This window comes from Anser cygnoides, chromosome 11 (assembly GCF_040182565.1).
Source record: "Anser cygnoides isolate HZ-2024a breed goose chromosome 11, Taihu_goose_T2T_genome, whole genome shotgun sequence".
Classification (NCBI taxonomy): domain Eukaryota; kingdom Metazoa; phylum Chordata; class Aves; order Anseriformes; family Anatidae; genus Anser; species Anser cygnoides.
Genome location: NC_089883.1, coordinates 18,229,556 through 18,248,249, shown reverse-complemented (window position 1 = coordinate 18,248,249; position 18,694 = coordinate 18,229,556). Strand labels below are relative to the sequence as shown.

Below are 18,694 nucleotides of genomic sequence, written 5' to 3'. Positions count from 1 at the left end.
GAAAAAGTGTTTATTCGAAAGTTATGCGTCACTATAGATGTTCAATTTAACAGCAATATTTGTGTATATTGACTATTTGTTATATAATTGTGGTGATGTTATTAGCTACAATCTATTAAATGAAGCATTGCAAGTTGAATTTAATCTGGTAAAATTAAGTTTATATAAAAAGTTCTTAAAAATGAATGTATTGTCATCATATTTCACAGTCACCATGAGCATCTATCTTGATTTTTCCAAGCTGGAAAGCAGAAATGAAACGCAAACCAAGTAAGGCAAACTAAAACCCAAGCAGCTCCTGTTCTCAAGGCAGCAACACAAAGCACCTAAAAATACTCTTCCATATGAGCGTTTTTTTTTCTCAGTTTGGGGAAGAGTCATCTCCCTCAGCCCTCGTGGTGCTTGCGGAGGTCTCTGCAGTTCTCGCTTACTGCAGAGCTTCCGACAGGGGTGGGGATGTGTGTGGGGGGTTAGTTTTTGCTGCTTTATCGCCCACAGCCATGCAGGGTGATTTCATGTCCGCCTTCCGCTGGAGCGCTGAGGCCCAGAGCCAGGGGCTCTTAGGGCGCCTTCCCGAGAGAGCGGTGTCAGTGCGCGGCCGCGAAGGTTCCAGAAGGGCCCCGAAGGTTCGAGAATCCCCCCGCCGTCCCCACACGCCTCGCCCCGCCGCCTGCTCGCCCTGTGCGCGGCTGCCAGGCAGGCGCCGGCCGCGCTGCGGGCTGTGGCAGGGGCCGGCAGGGAGCGGGGGCGGCCTGGCAGCGCTGCTCCTCGCCCAGGCGGCCCTCCTGAGGGGAGTGCCTGGCCAGCCTGTGGGGGGGCACCCGGCACAGGGCTCTGCAGCACAGGACGTGCGGGTGGGGACCGTGGCGTTGCAGGTCAGCAGGCGGAAGGCCTCTTCGCTGCCCATCGGGGGGTCCGTCAGGGCGGGCACGGCCTCAGGGGAGGCTCAGCCCCGGCGGGAGAAGCCCTGCTGCGGTGGGAGCCCCGAAACCCGCGAGGGCTGTGTGGGTCGGGCACCGGGGAGCTCAGGGCAGCTGGAACCTGCCGCCGGGGCAGCTCATCCTTTTCCTGAGCGGGCTACAGCCAGAGCGGGGTCTTAACAGGAGAACAGCGTGGCAGTGTTGGCAGGGGTGGGATGAGATAGGTGTATAGAGGGGACAGGAGGGATGTGTTTTCTCCGACCATGGAATTCTTCTGGTTATAAAAGTGCAAAGGCTGAGGAAGCTTTCTGCGAGAGGCCCCCAGGGGGCTCCTCGCTGCAGTTCGTGGAAATGGTACCAGGGCGCAGGGCGCTCGCAGGCAGCAGGGCAGGCAGGCCGAGCAGGTGCCTGACACCTGATCAGGCACAGGGGCTGCGCGAGGTACACGGTGACAGCAGTGGTGATCCGTTCCAGCACTGGAAAGAAACCCTGCAGGTCATGTATTCTCTGACTGCGTGTGTTTTCTGAAAGCAAGATAAATCATACACGGGTCTGCTTTATTTTTTTAAAGCATGCACTGAGTGGTTAAACTTCTTAATAGCAACTACACACAGCCCGACAGCTGATATTTTAATGACGATACAGGGGTGGCAGACCTGTTAAATCTGATAGTCTAATCCCCGTAATAAGTTATTAAAATCATATAAGTACATGATGCAAACATTGTAGTTGTTTTCCCTGTTTATAGCAATTTTACAGCTGTTGGTTTGCTGGGATTAATTTGTCTCCATGGGGTTTCAACACTATCCTCCCAAGTGCATTTTGAGAGCCTGTAATGTCATGTAATCGGGACCATATTATTTTTGTCAAAATCTCTGGGAGTGATGTAAGAGGAAAAAGGAAACTAGCTAACTCCCAACCATTTGACCAAAGGTTAAATTAGTCTTGGCCTTCTCCCAGCTAGACCTGAAGCTTTTCAGTCAAACATTTGTTCTGCCCTGCTCAAAAAAATTGAATTCATCTCATTTCTTGTCTTTTCTCCCGCCTTCCCCCCTCCTCATGTTTGTTTGTTATTTACCAATGTCACATGTTTTCTTTAATATTATGTCCTTACTTTTAAGGGAACACATCTTTGGGACAATAGATACCACCTATTAGAGGGTTTGACCTTTGGTTCATAATTCCTATATATTCTATGGAATGAAATGGGCAAAATACGCATTGTGATTGAAATTTAAGTAGGACATGTTACACTGTACAAGAAAACTTACTTTTTATAGTAGCTGCAGAATTTCTGTCCTGTCCAGTGCAAGTTGCCCCAAGCATGGCCCGTGGTAACACTGCAGATGCTGTTTGCTTTGTGTGACGCTAGAAAATCTTGCAGCCGCTGTGCTTTGCTGGTGGCGTGAAAGTCTCCCTGCAGACTGTTTCAGACCATGTAGTTTGAGAAGCTTCCAGTAGTGAAAAACAGCTAGCATCTGTTGTGTGTATTGTCATGTCTACTTGTACGTACAGTGATGTATTCTGGTTTGGAATTTGTTTATATTTGTGTGTACACATAAAGGGCAAAAGATTATGAAGTTTGTGAGGTTCTTTGCGTTGTTTGGAAAGAACTTTGATTTCATTGCAAAAGGCTGGTATTACAGTACTTTGTGCCATGAGCAAGTGATGTGTGAAAGGATCAGAAACAACATTGGCCTGGTCATTAAGAAGTCTGGTAGCTTATCGCCGTTCTTTGGTGTGGAGAGTGGGTTGTGCTGCCAGAAGAACAGATTTCTAACCAGAGTCAGCTGGACTGAGACAGGCATGACAAGAAAAAGTTACTTGGTGCGCTGAACTATAAAACAGATTCAGAACGTGAATGAAATGGGAATTAACAGGAAAAGATATGTATTTGGACATTAAGCCTTGATGAGAGTTCAGCGATGCTCAACTTTTTGGAAAAGTTCAAACTATTTCTTAATGTTTTCTAACTGCTTTTCTGCTTATGCCTAGTTATATATTTTAAATATGGATTGACTTTTGTTTGCGTAATCTATCCTTAAAATCCACACTATTTTGAAAAACTGCAGAAAGTCTAAATCCTCTTGGTGGCCGACAAAGACATAGTTTGGCTGTTCAAAGAAGAGAGTTGTAATCAAAAAACCCTATTTATACAAATCAGAGCAGCAAATGTAGATACTAGGTGGTCACACGGTGATGGTCATACAAATAAACCTTATCAATAACTACTCTGAAGAATTGCTACAATACTAATCCTGTCAAATCTGTTGTTACACTACATATATTCTAGTGTTCTCTATTTCCATAATACTTTAAACAGCAAAAATTATGGAAGTTATAATCTGTTTAGGGAGTGTGTTTTTCTTCTAGTTAAGCCTATTTCTGGATGATAGATTTGCATGGGACTCATCAGCAACTCTCGTGTGGAAACAACAAGAAAATAATTGAGGCTCATGCACTTGGAAATGGTACCTGACTTATACATTGATATGCCAGCATCTAATTCAAACTTCCAAATAAAGTCACATGAGTTCAGTACTAGTTGTGTACCTTTTCAGATTATTTAGGAGAATCTCTCAATCCTTGCAAGCGAAGCTGCAATTAATTAGTGTTATGTATCACTATGTGCTAGTTCTTGTACTTGTTATATGAACAAAGACCAGAGACTCATTTTCTTTTGCCTTAGCTCTGCTGGGCAGACTGTGGCCACCTCATGGGAAGTAAAGGTTCAAGACTGACCTTGCAAATTGTTCTCCTTGGGAAGAAACAAGTTGCAAGCCTGGCTGGGGGATGCTTCCCACCCTTGGGAAAAGCACAGCTTGCCTTGCATCACTTGTTTGCACTGGCCCAGATACATTATTGTAGTTGTGAAGGCAGCTGAATTGTCTGTTGTGCCTGCTACCTTCTAGGATAACAACTGTACTACAAAAAGAAAATACCGGGAACTAATTGCAAGATCAAGCAGCTGGTGTGACTATATGCAGTATTGTTCAGTATTAGGCAGCAAAACCAGTACTGAGATTAGTGATAAAAGAGCAGGGAAGAACAGCATAACTCGAAAGGACTTTGGTTGTGACTACATAAGTTTGTTTTCTCTATATACATTTCTTTTTCTAAAATTACATCTTTCTTTTACTTCATGCTTTCCTAATTTTTTTAAATAGTTTTGACATTGTCAAAGCCTTGTTGTGCCTGTGTTACAGTGCAGTTGTATATTGCCACCCTGATGTTGTGAATCCCCTGAACTCCACAACAAAATTAGTAAGAGGTTCTAATTCAGGTTTCATCAGGGTAACCCGGCAAGTTGCATACATAGTTACGTAACTTTGATATCATCAATAGTTTTGAGATTAAAAAGTGAAACATTGAATAAAATTTCTATTGATCTAGGTAAGGATGTAGTTTTCTAGTAAGATTCTTAAGTTAGGAACCTGGGCAAGATGAATCACACCCTAAGTTGAAATGTCTGTGCCAGAGGTATTGGCATCTGATCTATGGGCCCAGTCTTCCATTGCGTCTCTAGAGAGCTGGTCAAAAGGGTCAGCAGGCTAGATATAGAGAAAATTCATCTCAGCGTAGAGCTCTGTCCTGAATGCCGCCACTTGTGCTGGCTGGACCTCTGTTAGAGATCTCACCCAATGGTCCTTCTCTAGACTCAACTTTTCAAAGGTTTCTAGATGGGCAAATTGTTGTCAAGCATAGCCAGACACAAATTGATATCTAAATGCTTAATTGCTTCCCTGAGCTAAAGCCTTGCAGATGCCATAATGCCCTAGGTTTTCAGAGGTGCTGAACAGTGTCAGTTCCCAGTGAGCTCAGCAGGGACAAAGCAACACTTATGTCCTCTGCAAGCTCACCTGCTTGTAGTGGTGTGCAAATGCAGAAATGGGGAGAGAAGGGCAAGGGATTGAACTGCATGCATCCAAAGGAAGAAAATGCAGCCTGAGCATGTGTGTGTGCATGCATATAAATAAATAATTAACTTACCATCGTATCTAAGTATTGAACTTGCCACATGGCTGTGGAGAAATGGGAAACAATACACCAAAACTGCAGTAAACTGATACAAGCACTGAGAAAGCTCATTTGTCTACAGTCAAGCCCTGGTGAAAGTTGACGGTATTATTTATTAGCTGAGAGATCCTGCACTGAGTATAAATATGTATAAATGAACGGCTGGTGTGGCTATTTGTAACAAGAAAAATCAGACCCCCTACTTAAGGTCTTAAAAGATCATTAGTTCCTAAGAATTTCAAGTGCTTTCTCCAGCTCAAGCATGTCAGAAGTGAAAAATTTTTCAATTCTGCTCCTGCAGATCTTTAGGCAAACAGAATTCTTCTTGTAAGAGTCTTATCAATCCTCAGTGTATGGGTTTGCATGTATTATTTGTTTTCTTTATAATAGTATGGTTACAGTGTTTATATGCAAGAAACATGGCTCAGGAAAGGAGGACAACGGAGCAGGGAGTCAGGAGATCTTTGTTTGGTTCCAGCCTTTGAGGCGGATTTTCCTCTGTAATCTTGGGATGAGTTGCTGCATTTGTTTTTCTCAGGGAGATCCTTGTATGTAAAATGGCAATAATAATAATTTTCTGTTTTTTTCCTGTCTTTTCATTTTACTTGCAAAACCTTCAAGGTCCAGGCTAAGTCCACAATGTTTGTAGAGGACAGTGGGGCCATGGTTTTGACTGACTGCATATAAATAATCAGGTGGTCAATTAACCCCCCCCCCTCTTTTTTTTTTTTGCCATGATGTGCACAGAACATTGACAAAGATGATGCAAAAGAAAACAAATATTGTTGTCCCTGCAGGCCACTGCAGCTGAAACAACTTAATTTTATTAGAACTGTCAAAAATGAATGCTTACCTTGCAACTCTAATTCTCACTCCTTGTAACATTGGTTTGTTACCATCCAAAACCTATTTGTACTGTAAATATGTTTCATAAGGAGTGTCCGTATCTGTACTTCTATGAATAGAGGACAAGTTTCTTTCCAGATCTGAATTCTGTGAGCATCCCTGACCTAAATGAGCAGCTGAACCAAATCGGTGGATTTTGATTCTGTTTGGATTCTGGAAGTTTTGAATATTATGTGAGGTTTATGTAGCTTGATTTGTAGCTTATTATTTGTAGCTTGATACATAGAGGAGCCTTTCCATCTAGATTTCTAACATTAAGATGTCTTAAAAGGCACTCACAACAGGTTGTAGAAGAGCCACGCAGGAGGCGTAACCAAGTGCATGACCAGAATCTAGGCACGAGGCCACATGAGGTATGCCAAGGACTGGGGGGAAAAGAGGAGGTGAAAGCCTATTTAAGCCACCCATTCCTGCTTCCTTTCCCCTTCCGTAATTATCCTGGTTTATCAGTTGTTCCCTCTGCTCAGGAATATCTGCAGCTACTAATTAGCCCATGACGGTAATGGGAGATGGATTGTGACTCAAGCTAAAGTAAGCAAGCATGTCTTCCAGAGCTTTACTAACCTTCAGCAGGGAAATTCTGAAATTATGGATGGAAACCTAGGATGTCTTTGTGGTTATTTATTTAATAACTTAAAGGTTATAAAAACATGTTTGAACAATGAGTTCTGGCCGTATAGTACCTTTGCTGCTGCTTACTTTCCTGATAAAAACAGATCACAGAATCACTTGCTGTAAGAGGTATGTTGTACTGGTCATTTCCAGTTCTTTAACATAGCTTTTTGCAGGCGAGACTAATTCTGACTTACTGAGCACTGCCCACTGTGACCGAGTCCTGAAGGTCAGTTATGTTTGCTGCCTTGGGCTCTGCAGTCGAAATTACCCAGGAGCACAGTGTGATGAGGAGCTGCTGCTCAGCTTGCCCAGTGTTTAATGGCAGAGGTGGAAAATAGTAGCAGAGACTATATGCACAGTAAAGTTAAACGTCCAATGCTTTACACAGTTAGAACCTCTGAAGAGGCACCAGTTACTCCAAGAGGAGTAAAAATTAAGAAAAAATAAGTCAGCTAGGGAGAATAATGAGGAAGAAAAATTGATTGTCCTGTATAAAAAGAAGACAAATTGGAAGAATCCCATCAGTTTATTCTCCTTTGTCAGGCTGGTGGTTCAACATGCTGTACTGTTCTGTGCAACGTGGTTCTTGCTGCTGAGCACAACTTTCACAACTAAAGCATGAAATCTACCTTCCATCTTCTGAGCTTTGTGTAGAAAATGCTGAGAACAGCATTTGGTGCGACTTTGGTGTGGTGACTTAAATTGCTCCTCCAAAAAAAGGCTAATAATGATACAGAGCAAAGCATGTTTTTTTCCCACTTGGGTTTTCAAAGTTCTAGAAGCACCATGAAATCTCTTGGCCCATGATCTTAAACTTTTAGAAACTTACAGCAAAGTGCCCCTACCCAAGCAGATTCTGCAGTCCACAGTATGAATTTTGTATGAGAAAGAATGGGGGGCCCCAAATGTTTGAAACTGTATGCTAGAAGGTTAGCTGGTAATTAGTCTTCCTAGAGTGGACATTATAAAAACAAATCATCAAGCCATTTGTTGCTGTTCTACCTAAGAACACAGTTAAAAGTCTCTACTCTGAAACACTGAGAAAGAGCTCAGAATGTTCTTTGTGTTTTTAAAACAGAAATCATCCAGCAACTCTGTATTTTAGCAAATCTGTGCTCCAGCCCTTCTATAATACATTTACAGATCACTGTAGGGGAGAAATCAGGTTGAGAAGCACTATTTGTGGTGATTTTATCGTGTTTTTATGTCTATTGGAATATGAAATTAACTTAAAACATTTGGCCCAGAGCCTTGGCTATAAAACTGCTACAGATGCAGGAGATGGGAGCATATTTCTGGGCCTTTATGAAAGGCATTGGGGCAGCTGGAGTCTACTGTCATTTTCCCAGCAGAGCAATCTGAAATGGTGGTATCAGAGAGGTTCACAAAAAGGAATCTAATGACAGTTGTGGAGAGGGTCAAATGTACAGCGTTCCCCAAGGAAACTCCTTTAAAAGTCCATTTTACCAGTGGCATTTCCTTGGCATTTTTTCCCATAAATATTTGGCAAATGGTGTTTGTCCTTGGAAGGCAAATGCTGTAAGACTTGTAGAGAGCCAGGACTGCGGCAAAGACAGAGCAGGGGCTGCAGAGGGTTCTGCTGCAGTTTCATTTATGGGAGTAGGTAGTTCTGTCTATGTTGATGGAGTCACAGAGTTGGCCAATTTATCAGACCCCAGGAGCTCTCTAGCAGTGGCTCCCTGTGGCCTCAGGTGTGCATACACACTGTGGAGAAACCTGGGATGGATTCTCAGAGCAGAGTCCATTGCCCCAGCTGGGTTTGATGCTGGGACAGAAGGGACATAGTGCTCTCAGCAGCCTCACCAGACTTAACCCCTCCCCTGCACTGGATGTTTGCAGGCCCCTGTGAAGAGGCAGGCCTGCTGCAGCATGGCATCCTACGGCATCTTAGCGTACGGCTCAGGAGCTTTGGGCTGCTCAGCAGCCATGGGTTGGTAGCTCTAGAAATGCGTGGTTCTTTGGAGACAAGGTGTTCTTCTCCTGAGTTTAACAGCCAGCTTGTCTTTAAAAGAGAATATGCACATGACACTGGAATAATAAGGCCAAAGAGTATTTGGTGACCTTCATGGACTTTTTCGAATGCTTGATTTGAATAAAGGCTGTCTGGTTAGTCCCCACAGCAGTACAGCCTGGGAATAGGGCATCCCACTGTCCAGCCCTGTGTGAGAGCCATCCTTACACTGTGAATGAAGAAGCTGGGAGTTGTGTCTATGAAGATGCAAGGGGAATGCTTTAGCAATCATTCCTATTCTGCAGTTTCTTGATGAGGGCAAGGAGTACCTTTCCATTCAAAGTCCCAGAAACCTAAGTACTTGTGAAGTTCTGAATTAAAAACTTGAAGGAGGCCTCTCTTGCCAGGCACAGACTGTGCTTTGGGATTGTATGTCAGGTGCCAAAGACTGGGAGAGGTTTTGGACCAATAGAAAGCAGGAAACAGCAGAAAGAGAGCAGAGAGCAGAAATAGAGCAGAAGAGATCCTGCTATATGTCCCATCTTGTGGTCCCAGGAGAGTCTGAGAAAACCAGTGGACTGAGAGCTGGAGCCCTTTTGCCAGGGGAGGCAGTGCAAACATTTGATTTTTGTTTGGCAGTGACAGTAAGCTGCATACAGATGTCTCACTGCTGTAGGAAATAGGAACTCAGCCATGCATACAAAGGGCGGGGAAAAACCCCAAATGAAACAAGTTAATATTTGTACAAGTTACACCAACCTCATCATGAGGAGAAAGAGAGTGGCTAAATAAGGCCACTAAAAATGATCAAATTGTGTGTGTGTATGTGCCTGAGTTCTCTGACAAAAGCTAGCCATGGATTGTTGAGAGGCCAATGTAGCTAAGTTCTTGCTTTCTTACATAGATAAATTGCCAAAGGAAACATTGTCCAAACAGTTCCACTTCAAAGGCAAGACGACAAGCTTTGGGGAACTTGCGGTACTTTCAATCTGGACAATAACCAAGTGTAAAATGTAAAATATACATGTTTAGGAAGTAGGACACATGCCGTTCAAGACAGGCCTTTCCCATGCTCTCAGACCAGTGCAGCTTCATTTGATGTGCAAATGCATGATGTGTGATCTGTCCTGGCAATGTGCTGCCTGCCAGCAGCACAAACATTTCACAAGCACCCTTTTGGGTTACTTCAGCACGCTGTGTGCGCAGCCTCCTTGGCAACCTCTGCAGCTTGAGCTTTTCTTACAGTGGATTGCTGTGGTGGTTGCACAATCCAGGTTTATTTAGCAGGTCTCACCAAGAGACACCAGGCAAATAAAAACACCTCAAAACTAGCATGGAATTGTAATAGTGGATGACAGATACTGGGATTAAATGTCAATAGAATTAATGTTAAGCCAGGTTCTCGCAACAGATGTCCCAGCCTTCCTGTGTGTTGGAAACTTCTGGGCATTACATCTGGTGGCAAGGGTCCTCCATCACATGTTCATAAATGTCACCTGAAATTGGGCAAAACAATGTTCTCTGCAGTGCTTCCTGGAACTGCAGGTGCGGTCGTAAATAGACATACTGTATGCAGTGCGGGGCAGCCTCTTACTGTTTGATGGAACTCATCCTATAAGACTGTGGAAATGCTCACTGTGCAGAAGCAGTGGCTCATGGGTGCAGTCCTTGTCAGTAGTGGCTTGAGTGGTTTTAAATTTGTTGATACCAGAAAAATGTAGCTGGGGTCTTTACAGTGCGAACAGGCTCTGTTGTACCTGTGCTGGAGGCAGGGGAGAGCTTGGCTTTTATGAGGGTTCAGGATTTAAACTCAGCTGGCTGAACTGCTTAAGAGTTAACCATTCTTAGGAAGCAGCAATATGTGGATGTGCTTTTTCTGTTCCTCTGACAGTAAACTAAGGGGATTAGGGACACCAGGCAACAGCTCTGGTGTCTTCAGCCAGTTGTACGAAGAGGCGAGTCATCTTTGTGCCTCTGTTCCCTGACAATATGTTCTCTGGGGCAACTTCTCAGTCATAGGTGTGCGTAGCCTCTAGGTCTCGGTCTTACCTAACCAAGCATGTGGTGCTAAGCAGCGTCCCGACAGAGCAGCTCTGGCTGCACAGACGGTTCGACCTGCTCTTCACCACTAAAACAGCTGAGCTTGCACTGTAGCCAGATGTAATAATCCGTTGCTTATGTTACCCTTGAATTCCAGTGTGTTAGTTCTGGTCCTCTGTAAAAAATCAGGTAAGTGCTTATGGAAACCAGCATCCTAGCACTCCACATTGTGCTGTTTGGAAGACGAAAGTGGGACTGCAACACCCAGTAGTAGCATATTCTAGTTGCACCTTAGTCCCATGAAATAGTACCACTGCTCTCAGATCACCCTAACTCATTCTTCCAAATGGCCTAACTTCAAAAACGCTGCAGTCCCCTGCTTTGCTTCAGAATTCTCCAAGCTTTCTGGCAGAGCCACACACAGTTCTTTGGTACCTGTGTGCTGTCAGTGGACAAAGAAGATACAGTGAAGATACAGAGAGAGTTAATAAACTACGTTTAACAAGGAAAAGGAAAAAAGATGCATTTTATGCAGCTATAGTGTAATGTACTCGTAGAAGTCTGTCTGAATTGGTTGGCAATGCTGATGGCATCTAATAGCTACAGAGGCTTTTCCTGCTTCCTGATACAGAGCGCTCTAGTTGTACAGCACTGTGAGTGTAAGTCTTTGTGGTATAAAGAAGTTACAAGAAAAACCACTTCCTGTGTTGATAGACTTCGCATGCAGTAAATGGAAGTATATGGATACAAATGAAATGTGGTTGTAAATGCAGCTCTCCAGAGCTTGTGGTGTAACCATGTGGAGAGCTATGTTGGTGTCCTGAATTCAGTGTTGTTCTGTTTTTTTGTTTTGTTTTGTTTTTTTCCAGGAGGAGGAGTGCTCTTTGTAAATGGGAACAAATAAATATGTTAGTGCTATTCAAGTAGTGTCCGTATCCATCACTTTGTCTGAAGGCCACGAAACTAAAATTCTGTTTACCTTTGTTCATAGCCTTTTTCCAGAAGCAATGCACAATTATTTCTGAACTCTCACTTTACTATACCTGTATACACATTTATTGATACATTTATTCTCACTGGTTGGGGGTCCATGGGTTACTTATTCACTATGGAGTGAGTTTTGCTTCCTTCCTTAGATGACAAAACTGTGTTTTCAGTGGGTTCCAGAACAACCTTCCTTCCTTCAGTTTTCTTTTAGAAAAGTATTCCATTGCATGCGCTTCTGTAACTGCGTGGGGTGGTGAGATGGCTTGCAACTAGGTCAGAGAGACAGAAGGGAGGGGATATGGAAAGTGCTCATTGTCCACTCGCAGTCCCACGACAGTGTTGTGCGTGCCGCTAGTTATGGCAAGTAGAAGAGAAATTTTGCTTAATATATTCCTGACAACCCAGACTTTCTGGAATAGTACTCCTTTTTGAGAATGCAATTTCACTCCTATTGTTAATTTTTGTTCTCTGCTATCCAATCTGTTTTAGTCAAGTTACTTTATCTTCAGTGATTGCCTGTAGAGTGTTGATTAAACCAACAGCATTATTCTGTGACACTGAGGTATAACCAATGCTTGCCATACAATGAAGTAGCTTGGAGCTATTAACTGAGTAGTTACTTTATCTAAGTAGGCACCACTTCAAAAGAGGAATTCTGTTCCTAGCAGTGAAAGTAACCCTGGAATTAAGGGATTGCTAGAGGGGGAGTTGTGTAGTACCTGGCCGTGTGAATTTTACTGGCTGTCAAATTAGCATTTGGTCTGTTCTTTTCCCCTGTTTCAGCATTTTGAAATTAACATAAAAAGATCTGAGTGTTAATTTAATCATCTCTGTGACTCATGTACTGGAGGAAGAAAAGACATGGTAATTTTTTTTTAAACATAATCCAAAACTCAAGCTGTGATGCAGCAGTTTGCAAGGGTGTCCCACTGGTTCTGGTGATTTCAGACCTTCCCCAATAGCTAAACTTTACGACCACAAGGGTGAGGATGAACTCTGGCTATGACCTAGATCTGCAATTCACAAGTGTTTTTCATACAGCTGCAATAATATTCCAGAAAATGTAATTGGCCTTTTACTTCATTCACTTCTGCAAATGAAAATAAAGCTACTGTGAGAGCAGATCTTTTGCTAAGAAAATATTTTTTTTAATATTTGTATAGCTCTGTCAACAATAAAGGAGTCTCACAGTCTAAAGTCTTTCTCTAAACCTTTTTAATGGAAAAAACTTCATAGAAAATATCCTTTTACTTTTTTAATAACATATAACTATATACATGATTAAAAACTGTAACAAAAAGCTGCAGGGACAGGCAGAATGTTTTGTTGGATCCATGCAGATGGTACATTTAAAAAAGGATTTTACAAATCCATGTACATCAAATGGAGCTGCAGTGACAAGGTTGAAAAAATGGCAACTCTATATTATTTACCTGAATGTACAGGGAATAGAGCACAGACATACAAAAGACACAGAAAGAATACAAAAGAGTACACAGTATAAATGCTGTTACCACAGGAAATCTCTTTTTTTTTTTTTTAAGTAAATAGGAGAAAGGAAATAAAATCTCCTTTTTCACATTTTATATTGCAGTTTAAAAGGTAACTAATTTCTTTATTTGCTGTATTTTGTTTTTCTTAACTCTGACACACACAGTAGAAGTATATGGCATCTGCATTTAACAACTCAGGTATATTTTGATTCATTTCCATGTCTGTGAATGTACTGTCATTTCTGAATAACATCGTGTATACATATTGCTTTGAAAACACGATACACAGATTGACACGAGTTAGAAAATATTGAGGGCTACAACACTACAAAGTGCTGTATACCGTTGTCCTGATCCTGCAGTGTATTTAAGGGCACACACAAGTTCAAATCTACAAGGAATTGCTCAGAGAGTAAGAAAGTTAAGTACGTACAGAAACTATTTGCTAAATCAGGTCTGGAGTTTTCAGCAGTTCGTAGTATACACTCTGCAGCCAGGAGAACTGTTACACCTGAGGCCATAACTCTGTCCTTACACCCCACAGAATGTAGCTACAGTAGATGATTTACTGTACTTCTAAAATACATTGTCTTAATTCTAAGTTAAAACGTAAAGTGAAACCTTAAAAAAAAGTCTGGGGAGCTCTACATCTAGAAAGAAGAAGGGGATAATGTTTAGTTCGTTAATTGCAAGTTGGAAGAGATTCTGTAGGCAGCGGGAAATAGTGTGTCAGGTTTTAAACATCTTACTTCTAAAAGATCATGTTCATATTTTTGTCCTGGGCTCAACAAAAAAGAGACAACAATGAAAATACAGTACTAGCCAGGAAGTACACCTAAGGCACACAAGCATGGCAAGGATGGCAAAGCATAATTTAATAAGAAAATAAAATCAAGCTAGCTTCTTGACAGGTGGGCTTTCACTAGGTTCTTCCTGTGGTAATGAATACTTAATGATTCTCAGTGTAATCACAAGCAGTTTACTAGCAGACAAATAAATGGAGTCTGTGTGTGCATATACTTGTTTAAAAAAAGTGAAAACAACAACAGTGACAGCAACAACAACAACAAAACTAAGCAGGCAATGAAAGTTGAAATATTCTGTGAAGCCTTGGGATCTGTTCCTGTTCTTAGCACTCTTCCACCCTGTCTGGCCATGCTCTTTTGGCAGGCAGGTAAAGCCTTTTAAGTCCCTGTAAGTGAGGGAGGATTTCTGCTTGTAACAAGCCATAAAATAATTATTAAAATAAGCTTTGAAAACCAAAACACTCTGGGTCATGAAAGCCAAATCTCATGGTATTTGGATTTCATTGTCCATATAATGATTTAGTACCTTCCCCAGTTTAACCTCTTTATGTGAGCATGCTAATTGGAAAGTTGCCAGTATACCAATTTTGGGCTGGTTACTGTTCACAGTCTTACATTTTTTTCAAAACATGAATGGTACTTGATTATGTTGTTTGCTCCTAGCATTTTGGGTAAATCTGGCTTGTAAAGCCCTGTATGAAACAAGAATGTCAGAAGAAGGCAGGTCTGTTTGAGAAGGCAACTTGAAAGCAGTAAGACTTATTTTGTTTATTTAAAGAAGAGATAAATGTGTGTATGCATGCATTTGTATTTACCAGTTTTATAGCTAGAACTGTTATTAAATGATGTCCAATAGCAACTTTATCTTGTTATGGTAAGTTTTATAAAGATGTAACTCTCAAGAGAGTTTCATGAAAGCATGCAGAGTTGGTTTGCATTCCTTATGCAATTATGTGCCCAGTATATATGCTGCAACTTAATTTCTTAAATACATTTTGTGTAATGCTTTTTATTCCTGAGTGCTGGTCTCCATAAAGAATAGAGAGGGTGGCATCATGTGCTCTTCTGCACAACATGGTCTTCCATCATTTTAGGAATTCTTCTGAGGGATCTTTATTGTCACAGTTTTAACTTCAGAATATTCTCTCAATCCACTTTCACCCCTAAAAAACAAATTGCAGGTTCATCTTAGACCAGAAATTAATTCTGTATTGAGCAAAACCTTGTGAAGTGATTCCTTGATGAAGTTAAGATATAACCTATATTTCTAGGCATAGGTTTCTGTTGTACAGTGATTTTGTACTGGTTTTCCTTTCATGCTATCTTTCAGAAAACCTGAATATGAAGTTGCAGGCTATCATGAGGTCAGTGGATGGTTTCAGCATTTGATAAGGAGATACAGAATGATATTAAACACAGAAATAGTTACTGTCCCTTGATGGAACTATTGGAAGTGAACTGATGCACTCTGTCTTTTCCAGATCCTGAAAATGTTCAAATACCAAGACCTACACTACTGACCAGTGAATTTACTGCTTGTATTTGCACCCAAGAAAGAGAAGGTCCAAATAGTACTATGGAAAACGAACTGCTCACAACTGTGGATAAACGTAACAGTGACTCCTAACCCACTGGTCTTTTTTCCCTGACAAGATGTTCAGCAGCAGAAATCAACATTTGCACTTACTGTGAAGAATTCAGCCTGCTCATATTTCCACTAGGTAACTAGAAAACCTGTTTTTGTCCTGGCACAGCATCTTACCTAAGATCCTACATACTTTTAGAAGCTAGTCACTTACTAGGCCCCAGTCATCTGACACGAGACTCTGTGGGATACATGTTCTCCTTTGCGTAAGTGATGCTCAAGAAATGTGTTTCTGAATGCTTTGTAGATTTTATTGTAGTCAGCTCTGGCCTGGCTTATCTCATAGACAACTCTGCTGAGGTGTAGAGCAGCAATGGAATGGCTTCTTGGGCGTTTTGCCTGTCTCCTCGTAGGTACAGATAATTGGACTTTGCTGTGCATATTTCGGGTGATGGAGAAGTGTGTGCTAGTCAAGTCAAAAGTTATGTTCTGCTTGCTGCTGTGTATGTAAAGCAAACAAAGTCCCCACCTCAACACATCCACAGTCCAAGTCCATGAATGGAGGTTCTCTTCTATATGAACTTATATGATGAGGATTCTTTTGCACAAGCACTTACAATCATTTGCTTCTTGGTTAAATTCTTATCCCCGCCCCTAAAACACACCCAATACTGCTCCCTTACTTATATTAAAACTAAAAAGTGCTGACACATGCATATCATATTAGCATGTTTAGTGTTTGACACTGCCTTCCCCCTGGATCCAGCTATGCAGAATTTAAAATCCCAGCTATACCATAAAGAATATTTCAGGGGAATTCCTCAGAATCCCAGTCTAGTAAATGTTGTTTTCAGAATGGAGTGAGGTGCCACTGTTCAAAGCAATTAAACCCTTCAGTCAGCCCCCAGTGTTGCATAGCCTGCTTTGTGTTTCCTTCTATAATGTATGTTTTACACAAAACATAATGTTGGGGAAGGAGTCCTGTGACCTTCCCTGGAAAGTTAATGAATTTGTGCAGAAATACAGTATTTATTTACCATCCCATTTCACCCTACATGCAGTTTTGAAAAGTTTCCAACACGCTTCAACTTGGTAAGCCTTACACGTAGTTGATATCTAACTCACTAAGGCTGGTGTTTTACTAGGCATTTTAAGATTCACCAGAGCCTAAGTACAAGCAAGGAAATGTATTAGTAAAGATTCTTTAGCATGAGAAGGGTTCCGATTGAGTTGGACCACCTCACCCCCAGCTTTCAGGGGAACATCTTAGATTTGTTTCCAAAAGAATGACCAAAACACTTAGTTATTTATCAGACTTAGCTGAGACACAAAACCATTCCTTTATGGCATAGTAGAAGCTGTCACCAGGAGCTGCATGGAACCCAAAAACTAAAACTAGTAAGTCCCTCTGCATAAAAGTTTCTGCTTGATTTGGTAGTGATGCAGCTTGGCTCCAGACATCTGTTGAATGCATTTTTGCAAATCAATATATAACCTGCCTAACAGTATCCAGTGCCTTTGTGTATGTTCCAACTGCCAGTTTTGTTTTCTTTTTTTTTTACCTTGGTCTGGCAAACAAAATTAGTTGTATTTATTGGTCTAATTCTTCATCTCAAGGCTTCAGGGCCTTATGCATTTGTATTCTATCTGAAAGTTTGGAAGCAGGCCGTTGTGATGAATTCTAAGCCAAGTATTTTTCTAAAGTTAAAAAGGGTTTTGTGCTGAATAGGATGAAGGTTAATTCCAGACCATCAGAGCAGATGAGTCAGTGCATGTTCAAACAAAGGGCTTGGTTGTCCCTACAGCCTAATACAGGGAGGCAGGGAGCAATAACATCCTGTTCTATGGCAACTTGGTGTCTGTTTGAATTGCAGTTTGGTATCAGGGTGAGAACAAGGTTTGTGTCTGTGAGAGGGAGGAGCCCATAGGTCAAGTTTGCATGATGCTATCCTTTGGTTGTAGAGGTGTGAGGGAAGGGGAACAAATTGCTCTCCAAAAAGAAATTATATTACATACCCTCCTCCCTCCCTCGGGCAAAGAGAAGAATGGTAGAAAAAAAGAATTACAACTCCAAGGCCTTCTCCTACTTGCACTTCTTTTTGGAAATGCAACTATGCACTGCTGTAGCTCAGAGTCATACAGAGAATAATAATTACCATGACAGTAAATGATAAGTCTGAGGTAGAATGGCACCTCCTTCCCTTGAAGGTACTTGGACAGAGACCAGAATTCTGGGGGACTTGCCTGATTTTCAGTTCAATGTTACACGACTCAGTTACTGATAAGGAGCTTTAAAGAAGTGTAAATGTAAATGAATCACTCCTTAAAAACTCCTTTGAGAATAAAATAATATTATACTTCTTTAAGAATAAAAGAATATTGTAGCCTTAAGGTAAATAGAAATCAGTTCCATTTTGTACAAGAGTTTGGGTTCTCTATTGGTATGCACATACTCTGGTACATTTTGTGGGGAGTGTAAAATGAGCGTAGCACATCTCAACTTTCTGAGTTCCTATTTTCCCAACGTGTGATAAAAATCTGTGAATTTTAATGCAGGAACAAAGTAAGTCCCAGCTAATATGTCGCTAGCACAAATACCACAGTGGCAGAATTACAATCTGGCTAAAACATCATATTAGCTTAGCAATGGCACAGATATGTATGAACACTTTCTTGTCTTATTTTTTGTTCTTTAATTACCAGACTCAATATTATTTATGCTGTAAAATGTATCACTTAAAAACAGGGATCTAAGAAACCTTGGCATTTTAATAAAACATATGCAGATATAAATTGGGGGGTGAATTAGAAGGTGATATCTGATCAAAGAGGTTGTGAAGGGGGTAAAATAATTACTCATAAGCAGGTTTTCAGGCTTCTTGGTGTGAGAGAGATGATTGCCATTCCAAACATTGCCTGTTTATGGTGAGTATTGTCAAAGCTGTGGCTGAGAATCAAGTGTACAGCTATCACAGACTTTACATTGGGAGCTGGGGTGCTGCCTGATTCCGCCTCTCCTTCCCCCCCAGTTTCTTTTGCAAAACTCTACAATACTAATATGTGAGTATTTTGCTTGCACAGTTAACCTCCCTGAAGTCAGTGGGGTCACTCTTGGGTGTCAGGTTACTCATGTGCTCTTTCAAGCTTAGTAGTTTTAGAATATTTTCACAATGATAAGAGTTAGATGAGCTGACATATTTATGCCAGTGTGAGATCACCTCATAACTCATGAATGTGGAGAATAGTATGAATGTGTTATTCAAAGTACTCCCTAATGAGGGAAAATATTTCAGACTACATAGAGCTCATTTTATAGATCAAGTTGTATACTTCAACATATGTAAAGTTTTAAA

The 18,694-nt window shown here is 41.4% G+C and overlaps 1 protein-coding gene and 1 long non-coding RNA gene across 2 annotated transcripts in view; one reads left to right on the top strand and one right to left on the bottom strand.

Annotated features, from left to right (window-relative positions):
* The first annotated feature begins 490 nt into the window (after positions 1-490).
* Positions 491-18,694, top strand: part of LOC136791725 (uncharacterized) — a 55,682-nt gene continuing 37,478 nt past the window's right edge. The window contains exons 1-2 of the long non-coding RNA XR_010834329.1: positions 491-875; positions 15,238-15,477. This is a non-coding gene — a long non-coding RNA (uncharacterized lncRNA). The remainder of the gene's footprint in view (positions 876-15,237; positions 15,478-18,694) is intronic.
* ALDH1A2 (aldehyde dehydrogenase 1 family member A2) overlaps positions 12,656-18,694 on the bottom strand; it is a 55,911-nt gene continuing 49,872 nt past the window's right edge. Inside the window, exon 13 of the mRNA XM_013177370.3 lies at positions 12,656-14,919. Within this exon, the coding sequence (XP_013032824.1) occupies positions 14,847-14,919 (73 nt within the window). The 3' untranslated portion in view covers positions 12,656-14,846. The remainder of the gene's footprint in view (positions 14,920-18,694) is intronic.